This window comes from Chiloscyllium plagiosum, chromosome 25, assembly GCF_004010195.1.
Source record: "Chiloscyllium plagiosum isolate BGI_BamShark_2017 chromosome 25, ASM401019v2, whole genome shotgun sequence".
Taxonomy (NCBI): Eukaryota; Metazoa; Chordata; class Chondrichthyes; order Orectolobiformes; family Hemiscylliidae; genus Chiloscyllium; species Chiloscyllium plagiosum.
Window position 1 is genome coordinate 1,569,095 of NC_057734.1, and position 17,427 is coordinate 1,586,521.

Below are 17,427 nucleotides of genomic sequence, written 5' to 3' on the forward strand. Positions count from 1 at the left end.
CTGCGGTCATGTTGCAGTTGTATAAGACTCTGGTGCGTCCGCATCTGGAGTATTGTGTGCAGTTTTGGTCGCCATACTATAGGAAGGATGTGGTGGCACTGGAACGGGTGCAGAGGAGGTTTACCAGGATGTTGCCTGGTATGGTAGAAAGATCGTATGAGGAAAGGCTGAGGCACTTGGGGCTATTTTCATTGGAGAAATGAAGGTTTAAGGGTGACTTGATCGAGGTGTACAAGATGATTAGGGGTTTAGATAGGGTCGACAGTGAGAATCTTTTTCCTCGTATGGAGTCAGCTATTACAAGGGGGCATAGCTTTAAATTAAGGGGGGATAGGTATAGGACAGATGTTAGGGGTAGGTTCTTTACTCAGCGAGTCGTGAGTTCATGGAATGCCCTGCCAGTAGCAGTGGTGGACTCTCCCTCATTATGGGCATTTAAGCGGGCATTGGATAAGCATATGGAGGATAGTGGGCTAGTGTAGGTTAGGTGGGCTTGGATCGGCGCAACATCGAGGGCCGAAGTGCCTGTACTGCGCTGTATTCTTCTATGTTCTATCTCTGTCCAGGCCATTCAGTATTCTGTAAGTTTCAATTAAATCCCCCTCATCCTTCTAAACTCTATCAAATATAGACGTAGAGTCCTCAAATGTTCCTTATACGTTAAGCTTTTCATTCCTGGGACCATTCTCGTGAATCTCCTCAGAACACACTCCAGGACCAGTGCATCCTTCTGAGATATGGGGCCCAAAGCTGCGCACAATACTCCAAGTGTGGTCTGACCAGAGCCTTAGCTACAGAAGTATGTCGCTGCTTTTATATTTCAATTCTCTCAAAATAAATACCAACATTGCATTTGTCGTCTTAACTACTGATTCAACCTGCAAGTTTATCTTGAGAAGACCCTGGACTAGAACTCCCAAGTCTTTGCACTTAAGGCTTATGGATTTTCTCCATATTTAGAAAATAGTACATGCCTCTATTCTTCTTACCAAAGTGCATGACTTCACATTTTCCCACTTGTACTCCATCTGCCACTTCTTTGCCCATTCTCCTACCCTGTCCAAATCTTTCTGCAGCCTCCCCGCCTCCTCAGTGCTGCCTGTCCCTCTGCCTATCTTTGTATCATCTGCAAACTTAGCTAGAATTCCCTCAGTTCCTTCATCTAGATCATTAATGTATAAAGCGAAAAGTTGTGCTCCGAACAGTCTTGCGGAACACCACTTGTCACTGGCTGCCATCCTGAAAAGGTCCCTTTTATCCCCATTCTCTGCTTTCTGCCAGACAGCCGAGCTTCCATTCATGCTCGCACCTTGCCCCTAACACTTATCTTACTCAGTAGCCTCCTATGCAGTATCTTGTAAAGACCACCTTGAAGTCCAGGGAGATAACACTGGCTCTCATTGGACTAAGCTGCTCGTTACTTCTTCAAAGAGTTCTAGCAGATTTGTCAGGCATGACCTCCCCTTGGTGAAACCATGCTGACTTTGCTCTATTTTACCATACACATCCAAATATTCAGAAATCCCTCCCTTCACAATGGATCCCAGGATCTTATGCACAACCAAAATTAGGCTAATTAGTCTGTAATTTTCTGTTTTTGCCTTAGTCCCTTTTTAAACAGGGGTGTCATGTTAGCAATTTTCCAGTCCTCTGGGATCTTCCCTGATTCCTGGAAGATCACCACTAACGCTTCCACTTTCTCTTCAGCTGTCTCCCTTTGAACTCTGTTTAATCATTGCAGATGAGTAAATTGACATTTTCCTAAACTGCCTCACAGACTGTGTGAGGATTATAGCTGTTAAACAAAAGGAGACGTTTTGTTTATTGCATCAGCACGTTAAAGGTGCTAGTATAAATTTAGCATCCTTTTGTTTAATTAATTCTTGGGACATGGACTTCACTGGCTGGTTCTACATTTATTGCCCATCCCTAGTTGTCCTTGAGGTGATGTTGCCTTCTTGAACTGTTGCAGTCACTGCTGTAGGTAGACCAAGACATTCCTGATGAAGGGCTTAACCCTGAAATGTCAACTGTCCTACTCCTCTGATGCTGCCTGATCTGCTGTGCTTTTCCAATGCCACCCTTTTCAACTCTGACTGTCCAGCATCTGCAATCCTCAATTTCATCCTGTGGTAACTGTATGCTCGGTATGCATAAAATGGTCAGGTAGAAAGAGATTTTCAAATCTTAATAGAGTTACGCTGAGGTATTCGGTGAGCAATGATTTTCATTTGAATATGATTAGATTAGATTAGATTACTTACAGTGTGGAAACAGGCCCTTTGGCCCAACAAGTCCACACCGACCCGCCGAAGCGCAACCCACCCATACCCCTACATTTACCCCCTTTAACCTAACACTATGGCAATTTAGCATGGCCAATTCACCTAACCCGCACATCTTTGTGACTGTGGGAGGAAACCGGAGCACCCGGAGGAAACCCACGCAGACACGGGGAGAATGTGCAAACTCCACACAGTCAGTCGCCTGAGTCGGGAATTGAACCCGGGTCTCTGGCGCTGTGAGGCAGCAGTGCTAACCACTATGCCACCGTGCCGCCCACTCACGGTGGACTGTATCACATCTAATGTATAACTTTTCTCAAGTAGTTTACTTTCCACACCTCACAATCTATTCCAATTGCTTCTAATCCTCCTCTACCACAGCATAAAAACCACCATTTTCCAGATCTTTTCAGCTTCGAAGAAGATTCATACTAAACTTAACATGTTAATCATTTTATTTCTCCACAGATGCTGCCAAACTTGCTGTGTTCCTCCATTGCTTTCTGATTTAATTTCAGGTTTTCAGCATTCAGTATTTTCCTTTACGCACTATATCATATAATTTTTGTTGCATTGCATTAATAATGTTCTCTTTTTATCTTTTGCGTCGTAGGCGAGATTGATGATAATGCAGAAGAGAATGAGGAACCGTACACTGCTCCTCCTGGGCTACTTGTCCCTTCTGACGTTGAAGTTGTAAGTAACTTGTATTCCTTGCAATTGTTTCCTTAAGAATGTACTTGGAGTGAGAAAGTGTAATCCATTATCAAAAGAAGAAACATTGTATTTGCAAATTCCACATGAAAGAAGCTGCATTGTCATCGATCAAATTGGATTTTGAGACCATCGTATTTATTGGCATATCGTGTCTGAAGTTCGGGGAGACTGAGTCCTACTCGAAAATATATTTTACTTCACGGTTCAGCCCGTCTTTCTGAACAGTATTCTTGAGTTTTACGGAAAATCTAACTTGTAGCACTGTAATTAATTGACAGTCACACAGTATCTGCCGATAAGTAGATGCAATAATAGACAGGTTTTCCAGTAAAAAGGTTCCCAGTGGGACAGTATGTTCTGTTATATTGTTTAGTGGCTTGCAGCTTAATTTTCAACATTATTCAAGTGTGTCATATCATTTAGATAAAATCCTGTGCGTTCACGTCTTGGTCAGTGTTGCTAAATTGATAAGCATAAGAGCCAATCACGAATTTTTATGTTTGAGCTATGCATTTAATAGCTAGATATTTCACATGTCCAATTCAACACTTGTGATTTAGTCTTGAAAGTTGATGTTACGGTTCACGTGGCTTTTTTTTATTTGGAAATTGGTCAACTAGCGTTGAATTGCCGATTATTTCTAAATTCTGATTGAAAAATCTTGATCACAACATAACTGTGATTTGTTGTTGCTTTAAAGCATGAAGATAAAGAGGAAACTCAGACCAGCCATGATTTTACTAATCATGGAACATGTTGGATGGGCTGACTTGCCTATTTCTATTCCATGTTTGTGTGTATAGGCTAACCACCCCAGCAAATAGGTATTTATTGGCAGATAATTTACTGAAAAGTTGTTGAATTGTGTTATGTTCTTTTTCCTCAAATGAGTAGAAACTCCCAGGTTTCTCCTTTCCATCAGTGCTTTGGGCAATTGGTCTGCTTATAGTAGTTAATTGATGTGATTGTCCTTTCTTTCCAGTCTCAGAAACCTTCCTAATATGAAATAGAAATCAATCTGTTTAGACAGGTTATATATAATACCGTCTGAGGCAGGTGTGACTTGAACCCAAACCTCCTGGCCCAAGGGTATGCTTACCAGCACTGCGCCACAAGACGTTGTGATTGCTAAGACATGATGAGTTGTATAGTCAGCTTCACTGTCTTGGAATTCATTATCATTTTAGATTGTTGATTATCCTCTGTACTATTGAGGCATTGAAAATGTGGCGCATCCCTGATGTTGATATTTCTGTTGTTCATGCATATTGCACTTTATTGGAAACTGGTTTTGACTAAAAGGTAGATTCTGATTTTTATCTGAATGATAGGATTGGCATCGCTTTTAATTATTCAGTAACTGGTGCCATGAAACTTTGCTTAAAAAGTGGGCATTCTTTAAGATAACTCTTACGTCTGACATTTTGAAATTGGCTCATTTTTTTTCTCTCTTCTAAGAATTGGTATACCTGATGGTTAAATTATGTGTATGGTACGTCTGATGGAAAGTATAAATAGTGATTTTTTTTCACAAATGATTGTCTGTCAATGTTACTATTTCTGCAGCAGTAATGTTTAAAGTGATCAGTCAATAAGAATTAAAAAGTCAACTTTTTGGAAAACGGATCAAATGCTGACAAATGGTTCGAGATTAGTTTAGGATATCTGGTCAGCAGATTGGACCAAAGAGTCTGTCCCTCTGCTTTACAACTCTGACTCTGTAACTTGCAAACTATGTTCAACTTGACTGAAGTTACCAATTTAACAGAACGTGGTTTCAAATTTAAAATTATTGAGAGGTTCAGTAGTTACGTTTAGGACACTCTTCAAAATCTGTTTCACATTTCAGTAAATACACTGATATGTTAGAGGGAACAAGATTAGATTAGATTAGATTACTTAGAGTGTGGAAACAGGCCCTTCGGCCCAACAAGTCCACAGCGACCCTCCGAAGAGCAACCCACCTAAACACCTACATTTACCCCTATACCTAACACTATGGGTAATTTAGCATGGCCAATTCACCTGACCTGCACATTTTTGGACTGTGGGAGGAAACCGGAACACCCGGAGGAAACCCACACAGACATGGGGAGAATGTGCAAACTCCACACAGACAGTTGATCTTGAAGAGTTTTTTGTTCAGAATTTACAGTACAAGAATAGGCCATTTGACCCAACAGGTCTATATTGGTTTTTGCAAAGGACGTATTCTGGGCTGTCTGCGATTTTTGTTTTGTTCTGTGTACCCTGGTTTCCCAATGTAGAAGATTGGTGCATGGCATGCTTTGGTTGGGTTCCTTCTTTAAAAGGACAATGGTTGGGGCACTTCTTTAAAAAAAGAAGTTGGTATTTTTGGGTATAATGGATAATCTATTTATTGCTGTTGTAGTGCTGAGTCATCCCAAATTGTTACAGCCCTTGTTACAGTGAGCATTGGTACAAGATGCTATTAAGCTGTCCTGGGGATGCTGCTAGGGAAGTTGAGGATGGGATGATGTGTGATGTGGAAATCCACATGTGGTGATGGTACCACCTGTCTTTATTTTTAATCGTCTTATAGATATAGCAGTTAAGCTGCTGGTTGGTGGTGATTGCCAGATGCTGTTAAGTTTTGTTTGGTGCTGCAGAAGGGCAATGAAAGGTGATAAATTTTTCCTCTTTTCAGTTGGTTATTACCTGGCACTTAGCCACTATAAGGCATTGGCAACTTTATAGTTGAAGCAGTTGTTTTCAGGTAAGTTTCATAACTGGGCTTGCATCAACAGCATGTGAGCGATAGTTAAAATGATAAAGTGAAGAGTAATATGGTTCTTGCACAAGAGGATTTGCAAATTTAAGTTTTCTTTCAAAAGAAAGGCCTCATTTCTGATGTTGTGACTGACTGATATGTCAATAATGAACTGACTGAGGATTCCTCCCTGAGCAATTCCTGCAACAATTCTTTTAGCCCGTGATGTTGTTTTTGGCAATCATAAGCATTTTCCCTTATATAACACCAGCCACTGGAGGCTTTCCACTTTGAAAATTAGCTTTCAGTTTTTTCATGACATCTTGGTGGCACACTATTAAATATCTGTCTAATCTGATCTTACCTGTTCCTTGACATTCAAGTCTAGTGTCTATGTATGTGCCTTTTAAGGATGAAATAGATAACATCGTGGGCTGGATAGCTCCAATATTGTTAACTATGGTGGCTCTATGAGACAGAATTCTGGAAAGGTTATGTGAATAGTTTTAAAAAGTTTAAAACAATTTGATAGCAGTTTGCTTTTTGTTTGTCCTAGTTATGCTGTAAGTAACTGCATTGAGGCATTATGAGGGAAGGCTTTAATAAAGCGTGAGGTGGTCAGTGGCGAGAGCAGGAGTACGCTTCCCTTGACAGTAGCAGGAACAGGCTGCAAGGCAGCGAGAGCAAGCAGTATGGTCCGGCGGTAGGGGTGAGGTTGAGCCCGAGTGGGAAGATTGAACCTTGTGAGGAGTGAAGGCCCAGCATGACCAGGCACTTATGAACTCTGGTGTTGAACTGTTAACTATGTTTCTTTGTTTTCCCACATTTTAAGCAGGGACTGAATAGTTTAACTTCTAAACTTTGTTATCCTTATTTTTCTGTTTTGTACCTAAGAATCTGTACCTCAGTACCCTACCAAAGATGGTGCTGTAAGTGACGACTTGGAAACTTTTTACTGTACTCCTGTGAGTACATGTGATAATAAATCCATCTCAGTTCAAAGCCTGGGCATCCTCGAAAACTTCATGACAGAAATACCATGACTATGTTTCAGAGCTGTATTCACCTGTTGCTTTTGTACATTGCATGTAATGGATTTTACTTAAGGATGGTATATTCATCAAGCAGTATGTAGCAAAATAAGTTAAATTATAGTAGGATATCACAGATCCTCCGCTTTGGTTTGATTTGTTACAGAAGGGAGAAATAATGAGCAAAACTGCCAATTTGTGTACTACTGGAGTTACACCACTCCCCAGTTTTGCTCCATCCTCCGGCTCATTCACTATTCTAACAATAAACTTCTTTTCCCTCCAGGCATCAAGGCACAGAAGATGCAACAACTCAGAGATACCCATGGCCTCCTGGAACCTTCCTTTCCTCTGATTTCACCCCCTAAACCCCCCCCAGCCCCACCTTTTGGGTGTTCACCATCCCTAGCAAGGTTTGAGAAGATTTGTAGCTCACATTGAGGTTCTGGATGTGGGTTTGCTCATTGGGCTGGAAGGTGAGTTTTCAGACGTTTCGTCACCATACTAGGTAACATCTTCAGTGAGCCTCCGAATGAAGCACTGGTGGTGTAGCCCACTTTATATTATTGTTTGGGTTTCTTTGGGTCCGTGATGTCATTTCCTGTGGTGATGTCATTTCCTGCTCTTTTTCTCAGTGAGTGAGAACCAGAACTCTATCAACAAACACTCGGATCCCATTTACCATCCCTTGGCAAAAAAAACTGGAAATTGCATCCCCATAGGAAATTATGTCATCACAGGAAATGACATCACCAACCCAAGGAACCCCAACTTATAAATAGAAAACTGGCTACACCACCAGTGCTTCATCTGGAAGCTCACTGAAGATGTTACCTAGTATGGTGACAAAATGTTTGAACACCTTCCTTCCAGCTCAGCGAGCAAACCTACATCCATTCACCATCCCTCTTCCACTCTCCAGTGCTGAACATTCTGTACTCAGCAAAGGTCTCAGTTTTATTCCTCTACGTCCCCATCTTAATGAATTTCAGGCACAGCATGACGTTGAACTCTTCTTCCATCGTCTTTACCTCCATGCCCATTTCTTTGGACAAGAGACTTTTCCCTGTCCTACAGACCCCTTCGTCCAGTTCGCAACAGCTTCCTATGGCCTTTTTGCTTGCACTCGATCTGTTCATTAAGAACTGTTGACATTGGTCGCTTCAATTTCTTCCCCCCCCCCCCCCACCTAATTCAACCTGACTCTCTCTAAACTAACTACACTCTGTGTGCTTAGGTCCAACCTTGACTTTGTGATTAAGCCTGTCAATAAGGGTGGTGCTGTTTTAGTCTGACATACTGACCTCCAAATTGCAGAAACTGAGTGTCAGCTCTCCGATACCTCCTCCTACCTCCCCTGGATCATGAGCCCACCATGGCCTTCCATAAGGCCATTGTATCAATGACAGTCACTAACCTTGTTATGGTTATAAAATCATCAGAAATGTATTGTTTTCCAAATAACCAACCAATATTTTTAGATTTCAGTGCATTGATTGTGATATGTTGGTCAAAATGCATATGCGTATATAATGATTGATTCTGTTTAACGATCTAACTAGCAGACATGTTGAGAATTTTAATTGAATTCTGTCTACACCAATAGAAAATTATATTTATATCTTCCAGTTTTAATACCGTTGTCTCATGAATGCAAGTATTTGTGATATGTATACATGTCTTTTTTCTTCAGCCTGCGACATCCAAAATGCATGCCATCATTGAACGTACAGCAAAGTTTGTCTGCAAGCAGGGCACACAGTTTGAAATCATGCTTAAAGCTAAACAAGCCCGGAATTCTCAATTTGATTTTCTGCGGTTTGATCACTATCTAAATCCATACTACAAGCACATCCTCAAAACAATGAAAGATGGGAAATATGTTGTTCAGGCAGAAAAAAGAGGCGAAGAGAAAAAGAGTAAGTTGAACTATTTCTGATCACTTTTCATTTACTGATTCCAAATGGGATCCTGCACTTTGATAATTTTTTTGCATTCAGTGAATTTGCAAGTGAAATAAGTCCAGTTTTTAGTGGGGGTGAAGCAGGAAGGGCAATTGATATGCAAGTTGGCACTGTGCTTAATTACAAGATGCATCATAACTAGATAGTCAACATAGATTTGTTGGAGGAGGATCCTGTCTGACTAATTTAATTGATTTGGAGATGCTGGTGTTGGTCTGGGGTGTACAAAGTTAAAACTCACACAACACGGGTTATAGTCCAACAGGTTTAATTGGAAGCACTAGCTTTCGGAGCACCACTCCATCAGGTGGTTTAATTGAGTTTTCTTTGAAAAGGTGACTGAATGTAATGATAAGGCTTGTGCGGTTGATGGACTTCACTAAGGCCTTTGATAAGGTCCCACCTGGAAGGCTGGCCCGAGAACCCATAGGATTCGATGAAAGTTGATACAAACTGGATCCAAAATTGATTTGCAAGTAGGAGTCAGAGGGTGGTGATGGAGGATTGTTTTTGTGATTGGAAGCCTGTGACAAGTGGTGTACCACAGGAATTGGTACTGAGACCTTTGCTGTTTGTTTTGTCCATTAATAACCTGAATGTGAACATCGAAGGTATAATTACTAAGCTTACAGGTGACATGAAAATTGGTGTTGTTCACAGTGCAAAGAATGGATTCTGGTATTGAACAACTAGTAAATTGGGCAGAGTAATGGCAAATAAAATTTAACTCTGAAAAGCGAGGCATTTAGAGAGATATAATGAGGGAAGGATATGTACAATGTGTTCTAGGGAGTTCTGAGGAACAAAGGGAGCTTTGTGTACTAGTCCATAAATCCATGTAGATGTCAGCACAGGTAGACATGGTAGTGAAAGAGGTATCCAGGATTCTTGCCTTCATTAACCGAGCAAGGAAATTTTGTTGCAACTTAAAATTGGAAATTAAACGTTGGCGAGGTCACAGATGGAATACTTTTTAAAATTCGTTCACAGTATGTGGGCATTGCTGGGCAAGCCAACATTCATTGCCCCATCCCTAATTGCCCAAAGGGGTCTGGAGTCACATATAAGCCAGACCTGGTAAGGATGGCAGTTTTCTTCTCTAAAGGACATTACTAAACCAGATGAGTTTTTCCTGACAATCAGTAATGGTTCATGGTCGTCATTAGACTTTGGATTCCAAATACTTCATTGAATTCAAATTCCGCTATCTGTCATGGCGGGATTTGAACTCCTGTCACTAGAATATTACTTAGACGATATTACCGCTAGGCCGTCACCTGCCACTATTCAATTTTGGTCAACAACTATTGGAAGGGTATGATTGCAATTGGAAAGTTGCAGAGGAGATTCACCAGGATGTTGCCTGCGGTGGAAACATTCAGTTATGAGGCGAAACTGAATAGACTGTTTGCTTTCCTTGCTGGAACACCCCTGCAGCAGCACTTCACATGGACAGTAGCATCTTTTTGAAGACCTAGAGATCAACAGTAAATCATTCTTGCCTGTGATGTCATCACTTAGTGAATGAATTTTAAAAATGACCAATAAGATCATGTAATGGAGAGCCGTTGTCTGTAGTGGTTTTTTTTCACCAAATGTGGATTGTACCAAGAGCTGTGGTGGTGAATGTTATTTCATATCCTTAAAACAAAAAATGAAAAATAGAAAGGCATAGGCTAATTCAAGATGGACAGCAAGGATTTCTAAAAGGCAGGTTGTGCTTGCGTAATCAAATGGAAATATAGTGGATCGTTTATATTTAGATTATATAAAAACTGCTTTATAAAGTGTTGCATGACTTTTGTATGTGAAATTAATGCTCATTTCTAATTCAGGTATTGTATCAAAAACAGCTGAAGGTTAGAAAGCAGGGAATAGGATTAAATTATTTTCAAATTGCTGATACATGACTAGTCTGCAGCAAGTCTCTTGGAAGTTTCTGGTTATTCAGACTCATTCGTGATTTGCATGCTGAGCCGATGTTAAAACATTATAGACTGTGTTCAGTAGAGTAGCATGACAAATAAGGTTTCAGCAAGATGCAGACAGGATTAGGTAAAGGTGTGGCAAATGCAGTTAGATTGCCGTAAACGTGAAATAGTACAGTCGGAGGAAAAGAATAGAGAATGGAATTCTAAAAACAGCAATGATGCAGTAGAGATGCAGTGTTCTATAGAAAGACTGGAAATGTTAACTTTTCCAGGAAGTTTGGTGACCTTGTTCATGAATTGCAAGAGGTTAACTGTAAATGCGGCACTCAGTTAGGAAAGCAAGGGATATGCATTATAAAGAGTTTGAAGTTTAAGAATAAAGAAATATTGCTTCAATTGCATTGATGAGACCACATTATTGATTACTGTTTGCAGAGTTGATGGTGTGTGAATATTATTCCCTGTCTGGAGTAAACTGAAATTAAGTCTCAGTCTCTGAAGAGTTGGCATTTAGGATTGAGGTGAGGAGAAGTTTTCTTCCTCAGAGATGATTTGATACTTTGGAATTTTGTGCCTCATGTCTTTGAGTGTCTTCAAATCCGAGTTTAATAGATATTTTGATACAAAGGGAATCAGAGTATATGCACACATGCTAGAAGGTGTAGCTGATGTAGAAGGTCAGCCATTGTTGAACAATAGAGCAGGTTCAGAGTGCAAAATGGTGCATTCTAAAAGTGAGATTGTATTCAGAAATATTCCTAAAAGAATCAATGGAATCCTGTGCAGGAAGTTGATTAAACTGTAGGTGAAGTAGCTTACCTTTTCTTGAACACTCATTACAGGAAACATTTGTTGTGGCCAAACTAGCAGTTTATACAAGTTCATTCGAACTTCCTTGCTTTCATTCACTGTTTTTATTTATAAAGTGCAAGATTGTATGAATCTTTTAACTAATTTCTCAATCTGCTTTTCCACTTTCATGATTTGTACATGTATAATCCCAGGTTGCTCTGCCCCTGCACTCTCTTTATAATTGTATTCTTTAGGTTTTATTGCCTTTCCAAATTCCTCCTGCCAAAATGTTAGCATTTTGCATTTCTCATTTCTGTGCATTAAATTGTTCCCGCCATATTTCTGCCCATTCTACCAAGTTGTCAGTGTCCTTTTGAAGACTATGACCATACTCCTGAGTGAAAATTTGGAAAAACAAATTTCCAAAACGATCTCGGGGTCTGTTTACAGCTCACAAAGACCAATTAGGTTCTGGATGTAAGTTTGCTCGCTGAGCTGGAAGGTTCATTTTCAGACGTATCATCACCATACTAGGCAACTTTATCAGTGAGTCTCTGGGGAAGCACGGGTGTTATGTCCCGCTTTCTATTTCTACATTTACATTTCCTTATGTTGGTGATGTAATTTCCTGTGTTGATGTTATGTCCTGTTCTTTTTCTCAGAGGGTGGTAGATGGGCACCAAATCGATGTGTTTGTTGATAAGAGTTCCAGTTGGAATGCCATGCTTCTAGGATTTCTTGTGCATGTCTCTGATTGGCTTGTCCGAGGATGGATGTGTTATCCCAGTCAAAGCCACACCACACTGCAGCACAGAGGAACTATGAAGGGCAAAGGAAAATCACCTATATAGCATATTCAAAATGAATAGGTACCCATTGAACACAGTCCACAGATTTAGAATAGAATAGAAGAACAGAATAAAATCCCTACAGTGTGGAAACAGGCTCTTCGGCCCAACAATTCCATACCGACCCTGCGGAGAGTAACCCACCCAATCCCATTCTCCCAACCCTATATTTACCCCTGACTAATGCACCTGATCTACGCATCTGTGAACACTATGGACAATTTAGCGTGGCCAATTCACCTAACCTACACACCATTGAATTGTGGAAGGAAACCAGAGAAAACCCATGCAGACATGGGGAGAATGTGCAAACTCTAAACAGACAGTTGCCTGGGGTTGGAATCGAACCTGGGTCCTGGCACCATGAGGGACTGAACCACAATGCATTCCTTGGCAACAAACCCAAACAAGCAGACAAAATGCGCCCAGAAACCTGAGCCACACTCCCCTACATCAAAGACATCTTGGAAATGACTGTCAGATTACGCAGACTTCTTGGCATTATGGTAGCCCACAAATCCACCAACACATTAAAACAGCAGCTAATGACCTTAAAAGACCCTATACAGACAACAAGTAAAACAAAAGTAATTTACATAGTGCCTTGCAAGAACTGCAACAAACACTACATTGGACAAGTAGGCAGAAAACCAGCCACCAGGATACACAAACATCAACTAGCCATAAAAGACATGACCCACTATCACTAGTATCCTTACATACAGAAGAGGAAGGACACCACTTTGGGACAACACATCCATCCTAGGACAAGCCAAACAGAAACATGCATGAGAATTCCAAGAAGCATGGCATTCCAATCAGAACTCTATCAACAAACGCATCGACTTGGACCCGAGGATTGATGAGGGCAGAGCAGTAGGTGTGTTCTACATGGATTTCAGTAAGGCGTTCAACATGGTTCCCCATAGGAGACTAGTTAGCAAGGTTAAATCTCATGGAATACAGGAAGAACTAGCCATTTGGATACAGATCTGGCTCAAAGGTAGAAGACAGAGGGTGGTGGTGGAGGGTTGTTTTTCAGACTGGAGGCCTGTGACCAGTCGAGAGCCACAAGGATCAGTGCTGGGTCCACAACTTTTCATCATTTATATAAATGATTTGGATGTGAGCATAAGAGGTATAATTACTAAGTTTGCAGGTGACACCAAAATTGGAGGTGTAGTGTACAGCGAAGAAGGTTTGCGTGCAATTCTGGTCGCCTTCCTATCGGAAAAATGTTGTGAAACTTGAAAGGCTTCAGAAAAGATTTACAAGGATGTTGCCAGGGTTGGAGGATTTGAGCTATAGGAAGTGGTTGAATAGTCTTGGGCTGTTTTTAGTCTTGGAGCGGCGGAGGCTGAGGGGTGATCTTATAGAGGTTTATAAAATCATGACGGGCATGGATAGGATATATAGACAAAGTCTTTACCCTGGTGTGGGGGAGTCCAGAACTAGAGGGCATAACTTTAGGGTGAGAGGGGAAAGAGATAAAAGGGACCTAAGGAGCAACTTTTTCACGCAGTGGGTCTACGTGTATGGAATGAGCTGCTAGAGGAAGTGGTGGAGGCAAGTGCAATTGCAACATCTAAAAGGCATCTGATGGGTATATGAATAGGAAGGGTTTGGAGGGATATGGGCCGGGTGCTGGCAGGTGGGACTAGATTGGGTCGGCATATCTGGTCGGCATGGACGGGTTGGACCGTAGGGTCTGTTTCCATGCTGTACATCTCTATGAATCTGAGAAAAAAAATGGGAAATCACATCACCGACACAGGAAATGACATCACCAGCCTAAGGAAACCTAAACACGCAAATAGCAAGTGGGGCATAACACCAGTGCTTCACCAGAGGCTCACTGATGATTTTACCTAGTATGGTGATGAAACATCTGAAAATGAACCTTTCAGCTCAGAGAGCAAACTTACATCCAGAACTCTAAACTGAGCTAGTAATCTTCTCAAAACTCGCTAAGACAAGGTCTTAATCTCTGCATCTGGAGGACTACACTGTAAATGGGAGGAAGGTTGTTATATCTATACAAAGCGTTTATTGAACTTGGTCAAATTTCCAGTATTGTATATAGCTTTAGATACTACACTTTAGACTTTGGAAGGAATGTGATGCAGCTTCGTCAGGTAGTTACCCAAGATTCCAAAAGAAAAGAGTTTGTATAAACTAGGCTAGTTTACCTGGCTTATAAAATTTTGTTCTATGTTACAGTGTGAGTTGATTGAGATCTTTTGGATTTTGAAGAAATTGATAGGTTTGGTAGATACAAACCTTTTCCATTGGTTGGATATGTAGTGCTGGCAGAGAATCAGAGCCAGATCATTCAGAAGGAAAATTAGAAAATCTTTCTTCACACAGCATATGGAAAACTGTGGAGCACTCTCCATAAAACAATCTAGTTTAATTAATATTTCAAATTTGTGACTGACAGACAAGAGGCTTGGAGCAGAGATGGATGCATAAATTTAAAATACAGATCAGTCATGATTTCAAAGAAAGACAACTGATTGTTGGCTGTTAGGAGCTGAGTGGTGAACCCCTGTCCCAGACTGCATGAAGTAAATTGATACATGGATGGGCCTTCTCTATGATATAATTTCAGTAATTTGCGGATTAATACAACTTGCGTATCAATGTTGGATCTTTAAGTTTATGTTTATATAAGAGATTATTGTTATAACTACTGACGTTGTCATTTAAGCTTATGTAAGGAGGATAAACCTATGCTCTTGGATATCATAATTGAAGCTAATTTTAATCTTGTTAACAGAATCTGTAACAGAATCAGGTGACGATGATGATGATGACAATGATGGCTGTTATCTCCATCCTAGTCTTTTTGCTTCTAAAAGTAACTCGAGGTTGGAAGAGCTCACAAGGGTGAGTATCCACTAGGTATAGTTATAGTGGCTTTTAAACATAGTATATAATTTGATTTTTATTAATTTAAAATGGCTGCAACTCAGAGTCGAACAATGACTGTACTTAGTCCATGATATATTTTGAATTTGGTGAAACCATAAAATGTCTGCACCATATATGTATATGTGTGTGGATAAAAATGGATGCAAGGGTACTACTTAAGCAGTCAGTGACTGAGCGTAGACTGGTCAAAAGATTGGAAGGGAAATGGGGATTGTTGTAGGGATCTAGAACTGCCTAGCAAAGGGAATAGAGGCAGAAACATTAACTCATTTAGCAAATGCCTGGGTTTGCCCTAAAAGTGATGTAAACTGCAGAACTATAGACCATGTGCTACAGATTAGGCCAAGTGGCTTGTTTTTTCGACTGACACAGACCTAATGGGCCAAATGGCCTTTTTGTGTGCTGTAAACTTTCTATGATTCAAAACCTGGTCAGTGGTTTTATTGTGAGTTGAATTAAAGTAGAAAATTTATGCTTCAATTGTACAGGGAACTGGTTAGACTGCATCTGACGTACTGTCCACAGTATTGGTAATCTTATTTATGGAAGGATGTAAATGCTTTGGAAGCAGTTAACAGACGGTTTACTGGGTCAAAACAATATTTAGAATGGGGGAATTGTCTCATGAGGAAAGGTTGCAAAAGCTAGGCTTGTAGCCAGTGGCGTTTAGAAGAGTAAGAGGCAACTGATTGAAATATGTATGACCCTGAAGGGTCTTGTCAGGTTGATACTGAGAGGAAATTTCATTTTATGGGAGAATCTAGATCTAGGGATTACTGTTTAAAAATCAGGGTCACCAATTTAAATCTCGAAATGGGTTTTTTTTCCCAGAGAGTTATGACTCTTTGGAACTCTCTCTAAAAGGTTGGTGGAAGCAAAGTACTGGGAATATTTTTTAGGTAGTAATAAGTTCATATTAAACAAGGGGGTGGAAGGGTTTTGGGGTAGGTGGGATTGCAGACTTAAGGTTACAATTAGATCATCTATGATCTTATAGAATGTCAGACCAGGGCTTGAGGGGTCGAATGGCATATTTCTGCTCATAATTTGCAAAGTTGTATGGAAAACTAAAAGATGTATTTGTATCCTTAAATTTTGATTGACAGGAGAATGCATATTCTCTTTGAATATTTTACTTTAGCCTTTGAAAGTAATGGATCCAGACCATCCTCTCGCAGCTTTAGTACGCAAAGTACAAGCAGATGCCAAAAATGTGCAAAAACAGCAAGAATCTAACAACTCAGAAGCAGCAGCAGCCACGGTAGAATACACTGCTGCAGATTGTAAGTATGCAGAAAAGTGCTGCCTGTTCAATTCAGTATCTGAAATTAGACTTGATGACAATTTAATAGATTTTTTTTTCCTCTTCCAGTTTTGTGCCATTATATCTTGAACGCATTCATTCATGTGTAAGCCTCTTCCATATGTGGGATTTTTTTTTCACTTGCGGAAATATTCACATTTTTGGCAAGATAGCATTTGGCAGCCTTTGAGAGCTTTGTGGTAGTGTGCCTGCTCAAGTTAGCAGAGTTTGTGAATTCCATTGAATGCAGAGTTCCATGACCCAGTGACATTGATGAAATTATAACATTTGTTTAAGTTAGGATACTGTATGATTTGGAAGGGAAATTCAGTTGCCATCTGCACCTGCTACATGGAGGATAGGGTGATAACTTACAAGAAGCCTTGGTGAGTTACCTTGTTTAGGTAGAGCACGTTACAGCTATGTTACACTGGCAGAGGAATGGATTTTCAAATGATGGATTAGCTGGTATTGAATTTAAGTGACATTACAGTTGCACTTCAGGCAAGTTTAACTTCCCCAATATTGACTGGTCTCACTAAGAGCAAGAGGCTTAGATGGGGCAAAATTTGTTAAGTGCATCCAAGGTGGTTTCTTCAAACAGTGTGTGGATAGTCCAACTAGAGGAGGGGCCATAGTGGACCTAGTACTGACTAATAAGCTTGGTCAGGTGACTGACCAGTCAGTGGGAGAGGATTTTGAAAACAGTAATCAGAACTCCTTAAATTTTAAGATAGTTATGAACAAGGATAAGTCAGGATCTTGTGGCAACGTGCTAAATTGGGGGAGGGCAAATTATGTCAGTATTAGGCAGGACCAAGGGAAAGTGAGGTCTGCAGATGCTGGAGATCAAAGTTGAAACTTTATTGCTGGAACAGCACAGCAGGTCAG

At 40.5% G+C, this 17,427-nt stretch overlaps 1 protein-coding gene across 4 annotated transcripts in view; it reads left to right on the forward strand.

Moving 5' to 3' along the window:
• LOC122562502 (splicing factor SWAP) overlaps window positions 1-17,427 on the forward strand; it is a 135,409-nt gene that overhangs the window by 6,115 nt on the left and 111,867 nt on the right. For all 4 annotated transcript variants that reach the window (XM_043715343.1, XM_043715341.1, XM_043715340.1 and 1 more), the window contains exons 4-7: window positions 2,899-2,981; window positions 8,458-8,683; window positions 15,079-15,188; window positions 16,375-16,516. In XM_043715343.1, the coding sequence (XP_043571278.1) occupies window positions 2,899-2,981; window positions 8,458-8,683; window positions 15,079-15,188; window positions 16,375-16,516 (561 nt within the window). The remainder of the gene's footprint in view (window positions 1-2,898; window positions 2,982-8,457; window positions 8,684-15,078; window positions 15,189-16,374; window positions 16,517-17,427) is intronic.